Genomic DNA, 24,027 nt, shown 5'->3' with positions numbered 1-24,027 from the left:
GTGGTCGCTCCTTCCAAGAGGATCCCGAACTACGAGATCATTAATCAATCCTGCCTCATTACACAGGACCAGATCTAGGACTGCTTGTTCCCTTGTAGGTTCCATTACATACTGTTCCAGGAAATTATCCCGGACACATTCTATAAACTCCTCCTCAAGGCTGCCTTTACCAACCTGGTTAAACCAATCGACATGCAGATTAAAATCTCCCACGATAACCGCTGTATCATTTCTACATGCATCCGTTATTTCTTGCTTATTGCCTGCCCTACCATCCTGTTACCATTTGGTGGCCTATAGACTACTCCTATCAGTGACCTTTTCGGCTTACTATTCCTGATTTCCACCAAATTGATTCAACCTTGTCCTCCATAGTACCAATATCATCCCTTACTATTGCCCGGATGCCATCCTTAAACAACAAAGCTATACCACCACCCGGGGGTGGCAAACATTCATCGACTTCTTCGCGGAGAATTAATCGTCAGCAGGGGTGGGGGGGTTTGGGTAGTGTAGAATAGGGGGTCAATTAGGCGGGTCTTGGCGGGATGGGAGTCGGTGATTGTACTATGTTTCTTGTTCTTTGTACATTGTTTTAATACTGTTGTTGTTTGTAATGCCAAAAATACCTCATTAAAATTGTTTATTTTTTAAAAACTCTTCAAAAAGGCAGGCCAACTCAAACAAACAGTTCTCAGGAATGCATATGAACTTGCATGATGCAAGGATTTTGAGGTAAAAATGTAATTTGAGGCAAAGCCAATGAAAGTGCAGCACTCTGTTATGGACTCTGTTCCGACAATAACATCAGACGCTAAATATAACTCAAATGATCTTGCTCCACATTTCAATTCCTGGGGGATTTCCCAGCTAGGTGGACAATCTGGACAACTGGAGTCAGCAGACAATACCATCACAGACGATCCCAACTGAGTCCAGGTTTGGTCACACTTGTACACTTTGAAGAATTAGACATTCACCCCTGCATAGCTCACAGGAACAGAAGCAGTGACTGATTTTTCTCTTGCTCAGCCCAACAAAATTGTGACACCAAAACACTGCCCTGTACAACATAACAGCACAGACTGTGGATCAACTCCAGCACCTTCTCTAGTCTGTCCATCCACCCAGGCATTGTCCCTGACCTGTGGGCTCCATTATCACAGAGTTGTCCAGTATCATTCTGGGTAATGCAATGACCACGTTCTTTTTAATGTCTACACCTATCAATTACCACCCTTTCCTGTTACATGGGCAGCACGGTAGCACAGTGGTTAGCACAATTGCTTCACAGCTCCAGGGTCCCAGGTTCGATTCCCGGCTTGGGTCACTGTCTGTGCAGAGTCTGCACGTTCTCCCCGTGTCTGTGTGGGTTTCCTCCGGGAGCTCCGGTTTCCTCCCACAGTCCAAAGATGTGCAGGTTAGGTGGATTGACCATGTTAAATTGCCCTTAGTGTTGGGTGGGGTTACTGGGCTGTGGGGATAGGGTGGAGGTGTGAGCTTGGGCAGGGTGCTCTTTCCAAGAGCCGGTGCAGACTTGATGGGCTGAATGGCCTCACACTGCACTGAAAATTCTATGATTCTATGATTTCAAGTTTCTCAAACTCTGACTGGATGAAAGTTTTGAATGACTTCTATTTATGGCCCTTCCTAACTTCATCCGAGCCCAGGAACCTCTCACGATTCACTTGGACAATTCTGGGTGATGGGTATCTGGGAGTTGGCTGAAATAACCAGCTTTACCTGTGCATCCGTTAGCTCCTCTGCGGCCTGTGTTGCCTTTGCTGCTAACTGCTCCTGTTCGGAATTTTCCCCCGGAACGCCATTTTTCCTTTTGCCTTTCTTCTTCTTTTCAGTTGGTGTGGGGCCTTGCTCTTTGCTACATAAAAATAATTTTTAGAAAACTTTTTTAAAATGACTTTTTTCACATTTTTTAATAAATGTACAATTTAAGACAATTTATCATATTACAATGTATTCTTTCACGCTGATTAGGGCAACATTTGTTGCCCCTCCCTAATTGCCCTCGAGAAGGTGGTGGTGAGCTGCCTTCTTGAACTGCTGCAGGCCATGTGGTGTAGGTGCACCCACTGTGCTGTTGGGGAGTTTTTTGACCCAGTGACATTGAAGGGACAGTTATAAAGTTCCAAGTCAGGGTGGTGTGCAACCTGGAGGGGAACCTGAAGGTGATGGTGTTCCTATGCATCTGCTGCCCTTCTCCTTCTGGTTGGTAATAGTTTGGAAGGTACTATTGAAGGAAACCTGGTGAGATGCTGCAGTGCATTTTGTAGACAGTACACGCTGCTGCCACTGTGCATCAATGGTGGAGGGAGTGAATATTGAAGCTGGTGGATGGGGTACCAATCAAACAGGGTGCTTTGTTCTGGATGGTATCAAGCTGCTGTACTCATCCAAGCAAGTGGAGAGTACTCCATCACACTGCTGACTTGTGCCTTGTGGACAGGCTTTGGGGAGTCAGGAGGTGAGCTACTCCCTACAGAATTCCCACCCTCTGACCTGTTCTTGTAGCCACAGTATTTACTTGAACAACCAATGAACCAAACTAGGGCACAGGGCAATTACTGCACTTTGTCAGTGTCTTGCGTTAAACTCAAGCATTACAGCTCCAGAATCACAAAGTATCAGTCCAGGTTCAGTCATATTATTCTCGCCTCTTTCAAATAGCCAGCACATCGAACGGTTTCCTTCTGTACTCCATCAATCTATGATTCTATGGGTTAAAATGCTTGAGTTTAAGTCCATGTCAACAATAACTGCATTGATATAGCACCTTTAGCACTGAAAAATGCTCCAGTCAAAATCTTACACCGAGTCACACAAAGAAATATTATGCCAGGTGACCAAAAGCTTGTTCAAGAAGTTAGGTTTTATGCAACATCGTAAAGGAAGAGAGCAGTTTGGGGAGTGAACACCAGAGATCAGGGCCAGCATTCCGCAGAGACCGTTCCCTCCGAAACAATCTAGTCCACTCCTCCACCATACCCCTTACCTCTCCCATCACACCTTCCCATGCAATCGCAGGTGTAACACCTGCCCCTTTACCTCTTCCATGCTTAACATCCCAGGCTAAGCAGCGTTTCACTTGTATCTCTTCCAATTTGGTCTATTGCATTCGCTGCTCCCAATGTGGTCTCCTCTATATCGGAGAGACCAAACGCAGACTGGGTGATCGCCTTGCTGAGCATCTTCGGTCTGTGCGCATTCAGGACCCTGACCTTCCCGTTGCTTGCCACTTTAACACAAGACCCTGCTCCCAGGCCCACATGTCTGTTCTTGGCCTGCTGCAATGTTCCAGTGAAGTTCAACGCAAACTGGAGGAACAACATCTCATCTTCCGGTTAGTCACGCTGCAGCCTTCCGGTCTCAACATCGAATTCAACAACTTCAGATGATCAGCTCTACCCCACCTCGACCCATTTGCTTTCATCCCATTTAATTTTAACTGTCTTTTACCATTTCTTCCTTTCTTAATATATATTTAATTCCCCCCTCCCAATCTTATCCATCTTTCCTTCACCTTTCTCCTCTTTGCTCCCCCCCCCCCCCCCCCAACGCCCCCACATCTACAGTTCATCCTCTGATGTTAGTGTCCCTGCTGTTTAACCTTTCACATCTTTTGTTCTCTCTGGGGACTGCCATTAGCACTCTTTCCCCTTGGTTTCTGTGGCCATTAGCACCCGGTTTCCCTGGGTTTCTGTGGCCATTAGCACCCGGTTTCCCGGGGTTTCTGTGGCCATTAGCACCCGGTTTCCCTGGGTTTCTGTGGCCATTAGCACCCGGTTTCCCTGGGTTTCTGTGGCCGTTAGCACCCGGTTTCCCTGGGATTCTGTGGCCATTAGCACCTGGTTTCCCTGGGTTTCTGTGGCCGTTAGCACCCGGTTTCCCTGGGATTCTGTGGCCATTAGCACCTGGTTTCCCTGGGTTTCTGTGGCCATTAGCACCCGGTTTCCCTGGGTTTCTGTGGCCATTAGCACCTGGTTTCCCTGGGTTTCTGTGGCAGTTAGCACCCGGTTTCCCTGGGTTTCTGTGGCCGTTAGCACCCGGTTTCCCTGGGTTTCTGTGGCCATTAGCACCCGGTTTCCCTGGGTTTCTGTGGCAGTTAGCACCCGGTTTCCCTGGGTTTCCGTGGCTATGACTCATCTTTCATTCTCACTCCACAGTATAAATATTTCCCACTTTCTCTGTCTGTTAGCTTTGACAAAGAGTCATCGGACTCGAAACGTTCGCTCTTTTCTCTCCCTACAGATGCTGCCAGACCTGCTGAGATCTTCCAGCATTTTCTCTTTCATTAGGGCCTGGGTAGCTGAATGTGTGACCATAAATGGTGGAGTGAATGAAATCAGGGGATGTGCAAGAGGCCAGAACTGGAGGAGGCTCACGTGGAGGATAAACACTAGCATAGGCCGTTGCTGTAATTTATAATTCATCAGCACTTGGTAGTCAAGACTTACACACGGGGCCTGGTCTCTTTGGCAAAGTACCTGAAGGCAGCCAAGTGTTTAGAATCTGTTTCAGGGTGTGCTATATGTAAAACTTAAAAGTTGAATTAAATTATGAAAAGCTAACCCTGCTGAGGGATTCAGTCGACCAACTACAAGAGTCAGTAGTGTCATTAGAACATCCTTCCTCCAACTCATTGTCCAGGAACTCAAACGCGCGGCCTCCTACAGTGCATCAGAGTTGAACACGTCATTTAAATACTTTCATAGTTTTCTAGTCTTCTCTCCCAATCACTACACCTTTGGCACAGTCCCACATTCTACCTCCAATGAAATAGGGCAAGGCTTACCAAAATTACTGCTGAGTGTGATACGACAACATACTCTGTGCAGTGTCTCCTGGCTAAGCACCCCAAACTTAGTGAACATACCATGCCCTAAAACAGCAATCAGAAGTGGATCTCCTTTTATCCTCCATATCCCACGGGCCTAGGAATGTGAAAGCCTTTTTTCTTTCATTCATAGCATCCACTACATCTTTCACCATCAGGGTTGACAACAAGATTGACAGAGCATTGTGGATAGCACAATTGCTTCACAGCTCCAAGGTCCCAGGTTCGATTCCGGCTTGGGTCACTGTCTGTGCTGAGTCTGCACATCCTCCCCGTGTCTGCGTGGGTTTCCTCCGGGTGCTCCGGTTTCCTCCCACAGTCCAAAGATGTGCAGGTTAGGTGGATTGGCCATGATAAATTGCCATTAGTGTCCAAAATTGGCCTTAGTGTTGGGTGGGCTTACTGGGTTATGGGGATAGGGTGTAGGTGTTGACCTTGGATAGGGTGCTCTTTCCAAGAGCCGGTTCAGACTCGATGGGCCGAATGGCCTCCTTCTGCACTGTAAATTCTATGAAGACAAAATCTGAGACATTTCTGGCCTAAAGACAAATAGGAGACATTGAAACTGGCAATTTAAATAAACAAAAACTCTTGGCATGCAGGCATCAGTGATAAGACTGGCATTTACTGCCCATCCCTAATGACCCTCTGAAGATAGTGACCAAATTTTCCAACTACCATATCCTGTGTGGTGAAGATGCTCCCCATAGTACTATAAGGAAGGGTGCTCCAGGATTTTGAGCTAGCAACAATGAAGGAATGATGATATAGTTCCAAGTCAGGATGGCATGTGACTAGGAGGGGCACTTGCAGGTAATGATATTGTTATTCCTGTCCTGCTAGGCACAGGAAGGGGCTGTTGAAGTAATTGTGACAAGTTGCTACAGTACATACTGCAGCCTCAGCCTTGATGCACTGGTGGAAGAGGGAGTAAACACTGAGGCAGGGGTACTCACCAAGGGAATACTTCATCCTGGACGATGCTGAATCTCTAAAGTGCTGATGCAGGTGAACACAACTAGACAAGTGGTAACTATTCCATCACACTGCTAACCAGAGCCCTGTAGGTGGTAGCGAAGCATTGTGGGATCACAGGTAAGCTGTGATTACAAAATAAACAATCTCTGCCCTGGTTTTGTACCTGGATTGATATGATTTTTATTCAATCACAGATATGGGTTTCTGCTCCGTCAGCATTTATTGTCCATCCTTAATTGTCAAAGACCATAGAATTTACAGTACAGAAAGTGGCCTTTCGGCCCATCGAGGCTGCACCGGCCCGTGGAAAGATCACCCTACCTAAGCCTACACCTGCATCCCTACCCCGCAACCAACCCCCTGGACACCAAGGGCAATTGATCATGGCCAATCCACCTAACCTGCACATCTTTGGACTGTGGGAGGAAACCGGAGGAAACCCACGCACACACGGGGAGAATGTGCAGACGCCGCACAGACAGTGACCCAGCGGGGAATCGAACCTGGGACCCTGGAGCTGTGAAGCAACTGTGCTAACCATTGTGCTACGGTGCTGCCCTGGAGAAGGTGGTGGTGATCCGCCTTCTTGAACTGCTGCAACCTATGTGATGTACGTATACCCACAGTGCTGTTTGGAAGGCAGTTCCAGGATTTGGGCCCAACAAAAGAATGGTAATATAATTCGAGGAAGGTGCGGATATTTTGGCAGCACATTAAATTGTGTGTGGTGTTGATGTTGGCGTCAATCTATGCAACCATTGAGCTGGCGAGGCTGGGTGCTAGTTTTTTTTTAAAGAAATATTTTTATTCAAATTTTTACATATTTTCAACAGAAAAAAGAAAAACAAAGAACACAAATAAACATCTTACAACTACATCACGAATTCCCCCAATATACAAACCCCCATTAAGCAATAATAAACACAGTAGAAAACACAAAGTACACCCCCCCCCCCCCGGGCTGCTGCTGACCACCTCCTAACGCCCCGCTAGAAAGTCTAGGAACGGTTGCCACCACCTGAAGAACCCCTGCACAGACCCTCTCAAGGCAAATTTTACCCTCTCCAATGTAATGAACCCTGCCATGTCGCTGATCCAGGCTTCCACGCTCGGGGGTCTCGCATCCTTCCACTGTAGCAGAATCCTCCGCCGGGCTACCAGGGACGCAAAGGCCAGACTACCGGCTTCTTTCGCCTCCTGCACTCCCGGCTCGTCTGATACCCCAAATAGTACTAACCCCCAGCTCGGCTTAACCTGGGTGTTCACCACCTTAGACATCGTCCTCGCAATACCCCTCCAGAACCCATCCAGCGCCGGGCACGCCCAGAACATATGGGTATGATTTGCTGGGTTCCCCAAGCACCTCCCACACCTGTCTTCCACCCCAAAGAACCTGCTCAGCCTCGCCCCTGTCATATACGCTGTGAAGAACCTTAAATTGTATCAGGCTAAGCCTGGCGCAAGAGGAGGAAGAATTAACCCGACCCAGGGCGTCCGCCCACGTACCCTCGTCTATCTCCTCCCCAAGCTCCTCCTCCCATTTACCCTTTAGCTCCTCCACCGAGGTCTCCTCCTCCTCCTGCATCTCCTGGTAGATCACCAAGACCCTGCCCTCTCCAACCCACACCCGAGAGCACCCTATCCTGGATCCTGCGTGCTGGAAGCAGCGGGAACTCCCTCACCTGCCGTCTTACAAACGCCCTTACCTGCATGTACCTGAAGGCATTTCCGGGGGGAAACCCAAATTTTTTCCTCCAGCGCCCCAAGGCTCGCAAACGTCGCATCTACAAACAGGTCCCCCATCCTTCTAATTCATGCCCTATGCCAGCTCAGGAACCCTCCATCCATTCTCCCCGGACGAACCGATGGTTTTCCCGGATCGGAGACCAAACCAAAGCCTCTACCTCACCCCTGTGGCGCCTTCACTGCCCCCAAATTTTCAAAGTCGCCGCCACCACCGGACTTGTGGTGTACCTAGTCGGCGGGAGCGGCAGTGGTGCTGTCACCAGCGCTCCCAGACTCGTGCCCACACAGGACACCATCTCCAGCCTCTTCCACGCCGCCCCCTCCCCGTCCATTACCCACTTGCGTATCATCGCCACATTGGCAGCCCAGTAATACCCACGCAGATTAGGTAACGCTAACCCTCCTCTGTCCCTACTCCGCTCCAGAAACACCCTTCTCATCCTCGGGGTCTTTTTCACCCACACGAATCCCATGATGCTCCTACTGACCCGCCTCAAAAAGGCCTTGGGCATCAGGATGGGGTGGCACTGGAATATAAAAAGGAACCTCGGGAGCACGGTCATCTTCACCGACTGTATCCTGCCCGCCAAGGAGAGTAGCAGCATGTCCCACCTTATAAACTCCTCCTCCATCTGCTCCACCAGCCTCGTCAAGTTGAGCTTGTGTAGGGCCCCCCATGTTGTGCCGAATTTTTGTCCCAGATTAAGAACAAATTAATCTCCACCCCATCATTCTACCGTAATCCATGTACCTATCCAATAGCCACTTGAAGGTACCTAATGTTTCCGACTCAACTACATCCACAGGCAGTGCATTCCATGCCCCCACTACTCTCTGGGTAAAGAACCTACCTCTGACATCCTCCCTATATCTTCCACCATTCACCTTAAATTTATGTCCCCTTGTAATGGTTTGTTCTATCCGGGGAAAAAGTCTCTGACTGTCTACTCTATCTATTCCCCTGATCATCTTATAAACCTCTATCAATTCGCCCCTCATCCTTCTCCGTTCTAATGAGAAAAGGCCTAGCACCCTCAACCTTTCTCGTAAGACCTAATCTCAATTCGAGGAGCCAAATAACCCATGTCTGACATTTGGATATAAGAAAAATATTCTTTTTGCAGCTGAAGATAATTCACCTGAAGAGCTTCCTTTAGGAACTCCTGAAGATAATTCACCTGAAGAGCTTCCTTTAGGAACTCCTGCAACACCTGAGGTTGTGATGATGGAGTATTGAAAGGTTTGATTGGCTAAATGTTGAGGATTCCCAGCGGCACTCCTACCTGATTGTGAATGAAATGAAATGAAAATCGCTTATTGTTACAAGTAGGCTTCAAATGAAGTTACTGTGAAAAGCCCCTAGTTGCCACATTCCGGCGCCTGTTCGGGGAGGCTGTTACGGGAATAGGAAACAGCAGTGGGGTAGGCAGATAGGTGACAGGCAAAGTTCAGTGTGGAGAAATGTATGGTATGGAGGGCATGTTACGGGAATTGAACCGTGCTGCTGGCCTGCCTTCGTCTGCTTTCAAAGCCAGCGATTTAGCACCAATGGGGCAAGCTAGCCATTTAGGAGTCCGAATGCTGGCTGAAAGGCATGGCACGGTAGCACAGTGGTTAGCACTGTTGCTTCACAGCTCCAGGGTCCCAGGTTCAATTCCCAGCTTGGGTCACTGTCTAGTCTGCACGTTCTCCCTGTGTCTGCATGTGTTTCCCCCCAAAAAGTCCCGAAAGACATGCTGTTAGGTGAACTGAACATTCTGAATTCTCCCTCTGTTCTCCCGAACAGGCGCCGGAATGTGGCGACTAGGGGCTTCTCACAGTAACATCATTGCTGTGTTAATGTAAGCCTACTTGTGACAATAATAAAGATCATTATTATGACTGTAATCAATGTTCCCAGTATCCTGTGGCAGATTATGCCACAATCCAGGACATACCGCACCAGAACAAACAGACCACACACAACCAATGTACCCTTTAAGATCCATGTGCAACTGCGAGGCCGAGCAGTGTAAAAAGCCAGCCAAATACAGCAAAGAGGATTAAATTCTATGAAAAAAGGAACAAAAGCAAAATCCTGCAGATGCTGGAAATATGAGATAAAATCCGAAAAGTTCGGAAAACATGGTACATCTGGAGCAGACAGAAACAGAGTTGATGTTTCAAGTGCATATGACTCTTCAGAGAATTAAAGCGAACATTGATTGAAAGTGTTATTATGCCAGTCATTTTCTTGACCATTCTGTTGGGCAGGATGGAAATATCTTTCTCTCACCTCTGAGTCAGATGGTCATGGGTTCAAGCTTCACTCCAAAAATTCATACGCCATTGCAATGCGAGGGACTGCTGTGCTGTTGAAAGTACATCTTTCAGATGCAATATTAAACTAAGGCCCTGTCTGTCAGCTCAGGTGAATGCAAAAAGATCTATTTTTAATGCCCTAGGCCAGTATCTCTCTCTCAAACAACACCAGAAAATATATTAAAACATTTAACTCACTCCTGTTAGGGGGAGCTTGCTGTGCATAATTGGTCACCGTTTCCCTACTTTATAACAGGAATTACATTGCATTAGATGCAAAGCAGTTTGAGACGTGAAAGGCACGTGAATCAAATTTAAATCAAGGACCTGTAGCCATAACATGAGTTTAGGAAAACCAGCCTATAATACAATCATAGCCCCTTTCTTTGCTAGCTTGCTAGAATGTGAGGAATGCAGACAGTAACCAGAGAGAGCTCAATCTCGTGTGAGCATATATCCAGAGATCCAACTTCTCAAATAACCAGCCAGCAGTATTCCATCCAAACACAAACTAATAATTTCCTGTATACGGAGCAGGGGACAATCATGTGGTGCCAAAGCACTGTGGAAGTGTTCAATTAAACCAATCATGGAGGTTAGACTGTGAACATCACCACACACTGCATTCACACGAGTAGGGTTGCTCTCACACTAAAGCCATTAGTTACCCAACAAATCCACCCTCAACAACCCCCACTTTCTCATACCTATTGCAAATTGCAGAGATTCTTTTATTACACTACTGATGATTGCTGGCCATCAGCGAAACAGCCATTAAACAGCAAATTTCCAGATCTTTTCATTTCATTTTACACTTCAATAGCTTTCAAAAATGGGGAGATGGTGTGGTTGTGGTAATATCACTGGACGAGTAATCCAGAGACCCAGGGTAATTCTCTGTGGACCCAGGTTCGAATCCCACCACAACAGATGGTGAAATTTGAATTCAATAAATATCTGGAATTAAAAGTCTAATGATGACCATGAAACCATTGCCGATTGTCGTTAAAACCCATCTGGTTCACTAATGTCCTTTAGGGAAGGAAATCTGCCGTCCTTACCTGGTCTGGCCTACATGGGACTCCAGACCCACAGCAATGCAGTTGACTCTTAACTGCCCTCAAGTGCAATTAGGGATGGGCATTAAATGCAAACGAGTAGTTTTTAAATCCCATCAGCGATCCCAAAATGGTTTCTATATGAATTTAACAGCAGTAAAAGGAAGATGAGCTTGCCTGCAAATTTAACTTGATTTCCAATGAACTGCCCCAAAATGCCAGTAGTAAGTGTCAACATACCGCAAATGTCACATACAATTAACAAGAGCAAAATGGCCGCTGAATAGGAATCAGCAACCCTGGCCAACTTCTTCATGAATATGGATTCAGCGACATCATTGAGAGTGGCAGCTGCGTTTAGCTAACCCAGCATCAGATCAGACACTGCCAATACCAAATCAACCATAGTCAAGAGGGAGCGCCGCAGCGGCAGCGCAGAGGGAGCACTGCAGCGGCAGCGCAGAGGGAGCACTGCAGCGGCAGCGCAGAGGGAGCGCCGCAGCGGCAGCGCAGAGGGAGCACTGCAGCGGCAGCGCAGAGGGAGCACTGCAGCGGCAGCGCAGAGGGAGCGCCGCAGCGCAGAGGGAGCATCGCAGCGGTAGCACAGAGGGAGCGTCGCAGAGGGAGTATCACAGCGGCAGCGCAGAGGGAGTGCCGCAGCATTGGAGCGGCAGCACCGGGACAGTGCCGCAGAGTCGCAGCGCCGGCGGGGGATCGCCGGTGAGGCAGCAGCAGCGGCGGAGGAGCACCGGAGTGACAGTGCAGGAGGGAGTGTCGGAGAGACAGCGCATAGGAAGCTACGCGATGGCGGACAGGCAACGCAGAGGGAGCACCGCAAAGTTGGAGCACCAGGACAGCGCCGCAGAGGAGCGGCGGGGGAGCAGCGGTTGACAGCGACAGTACCAAGGGAGCAGTAGCGTCGGGGGACCGCCAGTGTCGGGGGAGCGCCGGAGCAGCAGCGTAGGCGGCGGGGGAGCGCCGGGAGAGTGCCGGAGCGCCGGCGGCGCGCCAGCACAGAAGGAGTGTCAGAACAGCAGCGCAGGAGGAGTGTCGGAATGGCAGCGCATAGGAAGTGATGCAATGACGGAGAGTCAACGCAGAGTGAGTGCCGGGCTGTCGGAGGGGCATCACAGAGGGAGCGCCACGCTGTTGGAGCAGCAGAGGGAGTGCCGTGCTGTTGTTGCAGCAGCACATGAGAGGGTGCCACACTGTCAGGAGGGGCAGTGTGGAAGAGGCGCGTACCTAAGAGGTGAAACATTGCAGGATCGCTGCACTGTTGAAGGGGTGACATGTGGAGTTGCTGCACTGTCAGAGGGGCAATATTGGGATAGGGTGAGGGGATGGAGAGAGAGGGGGAACTGGTTTCTAATTGCAACCAGCAAGTCTCACAGGAAGAGGACATGCGTAGGGAGGTCAGAATGGATCCACTCTGATGGCTCTCTTCATCTGAATCACAAAGGAACTGTTAGAAAGAATAGTGCACCGTTCACGATCTCAGAGCGTCCCAAAGCACTTTACTGTCATTGAAGTACTTATGAAGTCTAGTCACTATTCGGAAGACAGGACGTAGGAGCAGGGAAAGGCCTTTCAGCCTCTTCACCATTCAATAAGATCATGGTTGATCAGGTTGTGGTCTCAACGCCACTTTCCTGTCTGTCCCCAATAACCCTCGACTCCTTTGTCTATCACAAATCTGTGTAACTCGGCCTGACTAAATCCAATGACCCAGCCTCCATTGCTCTGGGGAGGACAATTCCACAAACTAGCGATCCCCGAGAAATAAAATCTCCTCGTCTCAGTCTTAAAAGGGTGGTCTCTCGTTCTTAACTGTGCTCCCCAGCTCTAGTCTCCCCAACAAAATAAACATCCTCTGGCATCCTCCCTATCAACCCCCCTCAGGGTCTTCCTAGTTTCAATAAGATTACCTCTCATTCTTCTGAACTCCAATGCATTCAGGCTCGACCTACTCAAACGTTTCTCACAAGATAAGCTTTTCATCCAAGGAATGAGTCGAGCAAACCTTCTCTAAACTGCTTCGAATGCAATTATATCCTTTTTCAAACAAGGAGACCAAAACTATCCTCAGTATTCCAGATATGATCTCAGCAATGCCCTGTACATCTGCAGTAAAATGTCTCTATTTTTATATTCCATTCACCTTGCAATAAACACCAATATGTCATTCGCCTTCCTAATCACTTGAATAGTAACCTGAATATAACTTCTTCTGATTCATGTACCAGGTCACCAAGGTCCCTCTGTACCACTGAGTTCTGCGATCTTGCCTTTTAAATAACGTCCTGCTTTGTATTCTTCCTGCCAAAGGTGACACGTTCACATTTTCCACATTATGTAGCATCTCCGAACTGTTATTCACTCATTTGGTCCACCTATCACCCTTTACACGCGCTCTACCTCTTCTTGACAACTTACTTTCTTTCCTATCTTTGTATCAAATATAGCTACAAAACATTTGGTCCCTTCATTGATGTAGATTGTAACTAGTGGAGGCCCCAGCACAGATCCCTGTGTCACTCTAGTTACAACCTGCCAACCCAACAGAGACCCATTTATCCCTAACCTCGGCTTGCTCTTAGCTAACCAATCCTTTATCCATGCTAATCTGTTCCCCATTACATCACATTCCCTTGGCTTTGATGTGGCACCTTATCAATGCCTTTTGGAAACCCAATTATACCACATCTACAGGTTCCCCTTAATCCGAGCATCCAGATGTAGATACTCAGACATTGTTTCCCCAGCTGGGAAATTTAGTATGAGGGGGCACATTCTCAGGATAAGGGCCGTTCATTTTGGGAAGTGACAAGGAGAAATTTCTTCACTCAAAAGGGTTGTGAAGCTTTGGTATTCTCTGCCCCCAGAGGGTTGTGGATGCTCCATCACGGAAAATATTTCAGGCTGGGGTTGACGAGTTTTTGGATTCAGGGAATCAAGGGATATGGTGAGCAGGCAGGAAAGTGAAGTTGATGCCCAAGATAAGCTATGACCGTATTAAATGGCAGAAGAGGCTCAATGAGTTGTAGTATCTTTCCAAGTTCCTATTTTGTATATTCCTGGGGAGCACAAAGAAAATGTTCCAAAAGGCACTCTGAAGCTCAACTTCAAACACAGCAGCGTTGACATTCATGACTGAGAGGAGCTCGCTCAGAACGGCATATTTGTCCATCAAGCTGAGTCACAAAACGTTGAGGCAGAGGAGAGGTGAGGAAGAAAGAAAACAAAGCAAATCCTGCACTCTGGATCCCATGGGGTGTTGGGGAAGCTTCTTGAAACAATTGTTTGGGATAGAATTAATAATCATGTGGAAAAAATGTGGGCTGATTAGGATGGGCCAGCATGGATTTCTAAAGGGAAAATCGGGTTTAACTAATTTGGGAGTTTTTTGAAGAGGTAATAAAGAGGGTTGATGAGGGTAATGCTGTTGATGTGGTGTACATGGACTTCCAAAAGGCATTCTATACAGTGCCACACAACAGACCTGTGAGAAAAGTTATAGCTCATGGAATAAAAGTCAGTCGGAACATGGATATAGAACTGGCTGAGTAATAGGAAACAGTGGATAATGGTTAATGGATATTTTTCGGTTGGAGGAAGGTATGTAGTGGAGTTCCCCAGGGTCAATATTGGGGTCCTGCTTTCTCTGATATATATTAATTATCTAGATCTTGGTGCACAAGGAACAATTTTAATTTGCAGATGATACATAACTTGGAAGGAATGTGGATTGTGACGAAGACAGTTTAGAATTGCAAAAGGACATTGACAAGTTAGTGAAATTAAATGAAATGAAAATCGCTTATTGTCACAAGTAGGCTTCAAATGAAGTTACTGTGAAAAGCCCCTAGTTGCCACATTCCGGCACCTGTTCGGGGAGGCTGTTACGGGAATATGAAACAGCAGTGGGGTAGGCAGATAGGTGACAGGCAAAGTTCAGTGTGGAGAAATGTATGGTATGGAGGGCATTAGCTATGAGGAGCGGTTGAATAAACTCGGTTTGTTCTCACTGGAACGAAGGAGGTTGAGGGGCGACCTGATAGAGGTCTACAAAATTATGAGGGGCATAGACAGAGTGGATAGTCAGAGGCTTTTCCCCAGGGTAGAGGGGTCAATTACTAGGGGGCATAGGTTTAAGGTGCGAGGGGCAAGGTTTAGAGGAGATGTACGAGGTAAGGTAGTGGGTGCCTGGAACTCGCTGCCGGAGGTGGTGGTGGAATCAGGGACGATAGTGACATTTAAGGGGCATCTTGACAAATACATGAATAGGATGGGAATAGAGGGATACAGACCCAGGAAGTGTAGAAGATTGTAGTTTAGTCGGGCAGCATGGTCGGCACAGGCTTGGAGGGCCGAAGGGCCTGTTCCTGTGCTGTATTTTTCTTTGCTCTTTGTAAAATCATTCCCTTTGCTCCATTCTTGTTTGATCATTCTCGTCATCCAGGCTCCTCAAAAATAGCCAATTCCGATGGCAGCCAGGGAACCCAGCCCCTCTTCACTTCAACTCTGAGTGGAGCCAGTGGCGTAATGGAATTGTCACTGAACTAGTAATTCAGAAACCTAACATAATGCTCTAGAGACCAGGGCTCAAACCCCACCAGATGGTGGGATTTGAATTCAATAAAACTCCAGAATGAAAGGCTTCAAATAAAGAACGCAAGAACATAAGGACCAGGAAACCATTGTCAATTGTCGTGAAAACCCAACCCACTAATGCCTTTTAGGGAAGGAAATCTGCCATCCTTACCCAGTCTGGCCAACATGTCATTCCAGAGCTACAGCAATGTGTTTGATTCTTAACTGCCCTCTGAAATGGTCGAGCATGCCACTCAGTTCAAGGGCAATTAGAACATAGAATTCCTATAGTGCAGGAGGCCCTTCGGTTCATCGATTCTTCACCGACCCTCTGAAAGAGCAGCCCAAGTGGGCCCACTTCCCTGGTCTATCCCCGTAACCCCTCTCATAACCTGTTTAATCTTAAGAACACTAAGGTGCAATTTCTCATGGTCAATCCATCTAACCTGCACATCTTTGGACTGTGGGAGGAAACCAGAGCACCCGGAGGAAACGCACGCAGACACGGGGAGAAAGCGCAAACTCCACACAGTCACCCAAGGTCGGAATTGAACCCAGGCCTCTGGCACTGTGAGGTAGCAGTGCTAACCACTGTGCCATCGTGCCGCCCATTAGGAATTGGCAATAAATGCTGGACTTGCCAGGGACGCCCACATCTCATGAATGAATTAATAAAAGAAATAATCCATGACAGTCTGTATCAAGCCCTTATTCACATGGGTTAATAAACATGAGGGTAACACACCACAGAAGTGCCAAGTAATGACATACCTGTACAAGATAACACAGCCTTACCAGTGTCACTACAACCCAACAAGTAAAAGTCAGCACCTCAGAACCTGAGGGGTAATTATCGCTGGGCTAGTAAACCAAAGACCCAGAGTAATGTTCTCCGGACTCGGGTTCAAATCCCGCCACTGCAGATGGTGAAATTTGAATTCAATAAAAATCTGGAATTAAAAGTCAAATGATGACCATGAAATCATTGTCACTTGCCATAATAGCCCATCTGGTTCACTAATGTCCTTTAGGGAAGGAAATCTACCTCCATGTGATCCCAGACCCACAGCAACGTGGTTGACAGTGCCCCCTCAAGGGCAATTAAGGATGGAAAATAAATGCTGGCCCAACCTGCATTTGTCCCATGAACAAATAAAAAAAACTCTAATGAATAGGCTATCAATAATCATTGACTACATTCAGGCAAGAAGCATTGGCAACGGAGGAAACAAACCCCATCCGGAGCAGTGCTTACAGAACTGCTCACATGGCAGCAGGGAAAAACTTTTGCCTCTTGAAATTTTTCGTTGTGCAAAATTCTCATTTCTAAAGTATGAAAACGATAGAGGAACCACAGGAGGTGCAAAAAGGATTAGCAACGATGATATCAGGACTGAGAAGTTATAACTATCAGGATGTTACGATCCCAGTTATTATTATTTATTTTTTGAAATTCCAATTGAAAATGAAAATGGCTTATTGTCACAAGTAGGCTCAAATGAAGTTACTGTGAAAAGCCCCTAGTCGCCACATTCCGGCGCCTGTTCGGGGAGGCTGTTACGGGAATCGAACCGTGCTGCTGGCCTGCCTTGGTCTGCTTTCAAAGCCAGCGATTTAGCCCAATTTAGCGTGGCCAATCCAGCTAACTTGCCCATCTTTTTGGGTTGTGGGGGTGAGACCCACGCAGACACGGGGAGAATGTGCAAACTCCACACGGCCAGTGACCCGAGGCTGGGATCGAACCCGGATCCTCGGCATCGCGATGCAACAATGCTCACCACGGTGCCATTCAGTCCCAATTGATATTATAACTGAACAGGAAGATCCCAGAATGGAACTCTGGCTCAACAGACTGTAACTTTTACTTTTTATTATAAAACACGGTGAACAGGGTCGCAGGACCATCAATTAGTTCCAACAAAAATATTAAATATGGAAAAATTGGATTTTATACAATACTCCTTTACTTCCACCCCCCACCCCCCCCCACCCCCCCCCCCAGCTTAACATAACACACAGATTTAAAGGTTAACATGGGTTACAAGTACATTCTGAAATCCAGAGCAGGTTTTCCAAATGACGCTTTTAAACAAAGTTCCGCTCAACAGTGAATCCAGTCCAGGATTTTACATCAGTCCCTTTAGGATTGAGTGAGAAACCTTGCTGGAACCGAATAGTTTGCTATTCCATCAAAATACACTGAATTAAACTCATACAACGAATTAAGATCAAATCAAATCAGAAAGTGCTGTAAAAACTGAAGTCATATTGGACTCAAAAAAAACAATTCTGTTTCTCTCGCCACAGATGCTGCTAGACCTGCTAAGTTTTCCAAAACTTTGTTTCTATTTCAGATCTCCAGTATCTGTAGTATTTTGCTTATATTTCAAAGAATTATGATAACTACACGGGTAATATACAATAATGGATTAGTAACCCAGAGACCCAGTAAAACTGGGAAGAGCTGCCCCACAGGCTAGTCAAGCAGCATGGTCAAATCTTTCCGCCAATACCCCAGACTCCTCCATCACCATCTCTGGGTATGTCCTGTTCAACCACCAGAACAGACACACCAGAGGTAGCGACACTGGTAGACAGGCAGGAGGGTATGGCCCCGGCAGTCCTTAATATTAACTCCAGAGTCCAAGAAATCTTATGTCATCAAGTCAAACGTGAGCAAAAATCTCCTGCTTGCTTCCAACTTCAGGCCTCCCATAGCTGATGAATCGGCACTTCTCCATGTTGAACACAACTTGAAAGAAACATTGAGGGTAGCAAGGACAGATTTTAATGTCCCAGCCAAAGACCAGCTCGCCAGCATTTTGCCAGCACCACTATGACAGAGCTGGCGAAGAAGGGAAGGATAGTTGCCTGGCCTGCCAAGCCTGTAGGGATGAGGATCAACACAAATGAAAAACCTAGTTGAATGTGGTGAATGGTTGGACAATTAAACAACGCACTGGAGGAGAGAGCTCCATGAATTCAACTTCATCTACAATGATGCCAGTCAAGCACGTGAGTCTAAAAGGCAATGCTATAACATCTTCAGCTGGCAGTGCAAAGTGGTTGAGCTATCTCTGCCTTTTCCTGAGGTCCACCATCATAGAAACCAATCTTCAGCTAATTTGATGCACTCTATGGGATATGAAGGGACAGCTCAGTGCACCAGGCAAAACAAGGGCAATGAGCGCTGCAAACCTTCGAACTGTGTTCCTGAACACTTGCACTCCAGAATAGTCAAACTCCGAGTCAAATTCCAGTACAGTTAAAACACTGGATCTAACAGACAAAGTGGAAATTTGTCCTGGTCTGTCCTGTCTATATATACCAGGACAATCTAGCGAACCACCACCCAATTTACTCTCATTGACGATGCTATCAAACAGCTTACTCCCTAAATGCATAGCTTGCATTCTGTCAAGATCAGTTTGCTCCAGACCTCAATACAGCCTAGGTTGAAACACAGACAAGAGACTTGAATTCCAGAGCTGAGGTGAGAGAGGTTGAGTAGGTTGGAGTTTAGAAGAATGAGAGGCAACCCTATTAAGACATATAGGATTCTCAGGGGGCTTGACAAGGTCGATGCTGAGAGGTTGTTTCCACTTGTGAGAGACTCTAAGACGAGAGGGCATAATCTCAGACTAAGGGTCACCCAATTGAGACAGAGATGAGGAGGAATTTCTTCTCTCAGAGGGTAGTGAATCTGTGGCATTATTTACCACAGAGTTGTAGAGGCAGGGCCGTTGGGTTCAATGGTGAGATAGACAGATTTTTAAACAGCAAGATGGAGTTGAGGATTATCACATCCGATCAGTCATGATCTCACTGAATGGCGGAGAGGACTTGATGCACCGAATGGTGAGGCAGACTCGATGGGCTGAATGGCCTACCTCTGCTCCGATGTCTTATGACTGACCATGACTTCATTTCCTCAACTGTGGCATCAAAGAGTCCTCGTAAAATTGAAATAAATAAGGTTTGGGGGGTACTCTGCACTGGCTGCAGTAATACCGAGTGTAAAGAAAGATGGTTTCAGTTGGTTGGAAGTCAAACATCAATTCCTCGGGCCAGAATCCTACCCCAACTATTTTCAACTCTTTTAATGACATTCCTGCCATACAGTGGGGATGTCCATTGTGTTCAGTCCCATTCGCAACCCCTCAGATACCGTGGCCACATGCAAGAAGACCTGAACAACATTAGGCTTGGCTGATAAGTGGCAAGTTAAATTTATACTGCAAAAGTGCCAGCCAATGATCAACTTAACTGGACCAGCCTCATAAATACTGTGATTACAAGAGCAAATGGGGGCTGCACCTTGTGACTCGCCTCCTGATTGGCCAAAGCCTGTCCACCATCTATAAGGTATAGGTCAAGCTCACGCTGGATTACTATCTGGAATAGTGCAGCTCCAAACAATCTGGAAGCTGAAAGCCATCCAGGTTAAAGCAGCCCGCTTAATTGACACCCAATCCACAACCTCTAATATTCACTCCCTCCACCATCTGCACACTCAGTGGCAGCAGATGTACCATCTACAAGAAACATTGCAGCTTCTCACCAAGGCTACTTCAACATCATCTCTCAAACCCAAGGCCCATACCACCTATGAGGGCAAGGGCACATGGGGCACCTCCACCTCAAAGTTCCCCTCTATGAAACACACCACACTGACTCAGAAATATACAGTAATCCTCAAACTCCACAGTCAACAACTCTGGGAGAACCTACATCACTCGGACTGCAGTGGTTCAACAAAGCACCTCATCCTTACTTTAAGGACAATGAGGAATGGACAATAAATGCTGGCCTTGCCAGCAATTTCCATACCCTGTGAGTGAATTTAAAAACGGCATCAAGAAAATTTAAAGTGAACAGTCACACATACAACTAAAGCTCCATACCTGGTTTTCTTGCTGCCCTTGGTTTTGGGTGTAGTGTTGGTTTTACATTTTGGCTCTTTAGTTTGCTTGGATTCCTTGGCAGCCTTAAGCTCCTTCGGCTCTTTGGCCCCCTTGGCCCCTTTAACATCCTTCTGTTCTCTGATGCCCTTGGGTCCTTTAGAGCCTTTAGGCTCCTTAGCCCCCTTTCCCTCTTTAGGTTCCTTGTCCCCCTTGGGTTCCTTCCTCTTCTTCTTTGGTTTGGGTGCACTGTCACTGGCTGCTGTTTCGCTACTCGCCTCCTCCTTCAGTTCTTTTTTCTTCCTTTTTTTCTTAACTTTAGTGCCACCATCCTCAAACTTGGTACGGGGCAGTGTTTGATCCACGCTCACATCTGCCTGTGCACCTTTAGCATCATTCTTGCTGCTGGTCTCGGCCAAGGGACCAGCTGTTTCTGGAGCTTTTGCTGGATTGAGGGGGTTTGGCTGGTCCTTGGTGCTTGCGTGCGAGAGCTGTACTGTGTGTCCATCAACTGGTGAGGCATCTACTGTCAGCGGATTCTTGGATGCCTTTGAAGTGGAAGGCTGCAAACAAACAAAATTTCTTTGAAAAAACACAACTTAAAAATAAACTTTAAGCATCAATTCAAATTCTTAATTACTTTAAACCTTAAATGTTGTATTTAAACATAAGTTATGTGATGATGCCCACTGGGTATTATTAACACCAAGTGCAATCTTCAGGTGAAGTAAGAGGTCGAGGAGAACTAAAACAGCATTCGGACATAATAGTCTCATGTGCCAATTTTTAACATCTACTATAAATTCTTACTTTTATGTTTGTAATGAAACTGGCTCTGTAAACACATTGCACTGTAATGGCACCCATCTATTACTGGTGGCACTGAAGCTCCTCCACTGAGAAATGGGATTACAACTTCAACTTGACAAGTTTATATGAGCTGATTCCATGAAAAATGTGGACAAGTGTATGACAGAAAACTGCGGCAAGAATTGCACTGAACTTTTATTTTAATACGTGGATATAATTTTGTTTGGTTCTATTCTTTTCTCCCTTGCTGAGGAATTATTAATGACAGGAGCCCAATGACCAGCCAATACTTTAGCCCAAGAAGTTATTTTATGCAGTAGCACAGTGGTTAGCACTGTTGCTTCACAGCACCAGGGTCCCAGGTTCGAATCCCGCCTTGGGTCACTGTCTATGCGGAGTCTGCATGTTCTCCCCGCGTCTGCGTGGGTTTCCTCCGGGTGCTCCGGTTTCCTCCCACAAGTCCCGAAAGACGTGCTGTTAGGTGAATTGAACATTCTGAATTCTCGCTGTGTTCCCGAACAGGCGCCGGAGTGTGGCGACTAGGGGCTTTTCACAGTAACTTCATTGCAGTGTTAATGTAAGCCTACTTGTGGCACTAAAGATTATTATTCTGAGCACCAACATGCTGTTTGACCGGGAAGATGAGGGTAAGGAAGAGGATTATAGCTGAGCCCAATCCTGCCTAAATGCAATTTCCAGTAGAACTCATTGGATGGTAAATGAAGACCGCAGACCTGCTAACTTTTTCCTTCCTATTCTGGGGACACTGGTTAGCCAGAGAACCAGATTAAAAAATATTCATCCTGTGTTCACATCTCCATGACTCCACCAGCCCCAGAACCCTCCAAGATTTCTGTGCTCCTCCAATTCTGGCCTCTCCAACTCAACAAAGACCACATATGAAAATTGGGTCTTCCTAGTCTGGCTTTCACATTTTCCTTCGTTTAGTGTGGATTGTGAGAAAGTGCCATCAGCATAGAGCTTATGTTCAGGATGCTAAAGGCACTGACTTATTCCAGACAAAAATATAGACTTAAATTTTCACGAGTTTATGATTCGATACAGGAATAAGAGAATGATTGTGAGCATTGTACAGTGAGTGAACAAACGTAGAAAATAAAATCAGTGGCAATGTTAAAAGTACCTTAACACCCTGAACCTCAAGCAGAGATCTGGTCACACTAAGCTCATAGCACGATTCTATCTTAATTCGAACTGCCTAAATCTGCCACGATAACAGGACATGCAGTAGCAGGCCAGTATTGATAATCCATCTAAAGCAGGGTGAAAACCGTTCTTGCCGAGGTTCTATTTATTTGTTATTCTGCAACTCAGAGACCAGTGTTCAGGACAAGGAAGAGATGTGGAGGAACGGTGCTGGTCAATTTCTCAGCTCAAGAAACAATCAGATTAGTTGTAATTAACTAGAACTAAGCCACCCAGGTGCTACAAAACTCTTACACAGAACTCAGGTCAAATACATCACTTTCCATGAGAAGTCATTGATTAACCACAGATCAGACAATGGCCCAACAGTTCTATGCTGCTGTTTCTGCTCCACACAAGTTTCCCCTGCCCCTGTCACTCACCCTATTAGCATAGTATTCTATTCCATTCTCCCTCATGTATTTATACATCTTCCCCTCAACCACTCCATTTAACAGCAAGTTCATAATATCACCTGGAACAGGTGCCGGAGTGTGGCGACTAGGAGATTTTCACATTAACTTAATTGCAGTGTTGATGTAAGCCTACTTGTGACAATAAAGATTGTATTTTTTTAAACTTCGAACCACAACCAGGTCTTCCCTCAGCCCTTCTCTTTACTAGGGAAAAGATTCTCAACCTGTTCAGTCTTTTCTGATAGTTTTAGCCTCTATCTTCTGGTTATCATCCTTACAAATCTTTTTTGTATATTTTCTAATGCCTCAATGCTCTCTTTGTAATATAGTAGCCAGGCCTGTGCACTAGCTATGGTCTAACCAATGTTTGGTGTAGGTTTAAAAGAACTTCTCTGCTTTTTAATTCTATCCCTCTAGAAGGGGCTGGTTTAGCACAGTGGACTAAATAGCTGGATTGCAATGCAGAACAAGGCAGCAGTGTGGGTTCAATTCCCGTACCGGCCTCCCTGAACAGGCGCAGGAATGTGGTGACTCGGGGTTTTCACAGTAACTTCATTGAAGTCTACTTGTGACAATAAGTGATTATTAAATTAACTTCACTACTTTGTGGGCTTTTTATAACTGCATTATTAACCAACATTGCCAATTTTAGTGATTTGTACATCTGTACTCCTAGATTCCTCTGCTCCTCCCACCCATTTAGACACCAAGAAGATTAGGCAGCCTTTCCTATTTTTCCGACCAACATGTGCCACCACACATTTATCCACATTGAAATTCATTTGCCAATTACATGTTCATTCTGCAAGTTTACTAATTAATGTCTTGTATTTTGCCGTAGTCCGCCTCAGAATTTACTACAGCTCCCCCCCCCCCCCACCCACTACACTATTTATGGACGGCATGGTAGCACAGTGGTTAGCACTGTTGCTTCACAGCTCCAGGATCCCAAGTTCGATTCCCGGCTTGGGTCACTGTGTGCGGAATCTACACGTTCTCCCCATGCCAGAGTGGGTTCTCCGGGTGCTCCGGTTTCCTCCCACAGTCCAAAGATGTGCAAGTTAGGTGGATTGGCCGTGATAAATTGCCCTCAGTGTTCAAAAAGGTTAGGTGGGGTTACTGGGTTACGGGGATATGGTGGAGGCGTGGTCTTAAGTAGGGTGCTCTTT

General features: G+C 46.6%; 1 protein-coding gene across 3 annotated transcripts in view; it reads right to left on the bottom strand.

The window, feature by feature from the left end:
* chd6 (chromodomain helicase DNA binding protein 6) overlaps positions 1-24,027 on the bottom strand; it is a 338,615-nt gene that overhangs the window by 195,432 nt on the left and 119,156 nt on the right. For all 3 annotated transcript variants that reach the window (XM_072515378.1, XM_072515377.1, XM_072515379.1), the window contains 2 exons: positions 20,430-20,989; positions 1,744-1,879 (listed from right to left, as the gene is read on the bottom strand). In XM_072515378.1, the coding sequence (XP_072371479.1) occupies positions 1,744-1,879; positions 20,430-20,989 (696 nt within the window). The remainder of the gene's footprint in view (positions 1-1,743; positions 1,880-20,429; positions 20,990-24,027) is intronic.

This window comes from Scyliorhinus torazame, chromosome 8 (assembly GCF_047496885.1).
Source record: "Scyliorhinus torazame isolate Kashiwa2021f chromosome 8, sScyTor2.1, whole genome shotgun sequence".
NCBI lineage: Eukaryota > Metazoa > Chordata > Chondrichthyes > Carcharhiniformes > Scyliorhinidae > Scyliorhinus > Scyliorhinus torazame.
The sequence above is the reverse complement of the archived record's forward strand: the minus strand, read 5'-3'. Positions and strand labels throughout refer to the sequence as shown.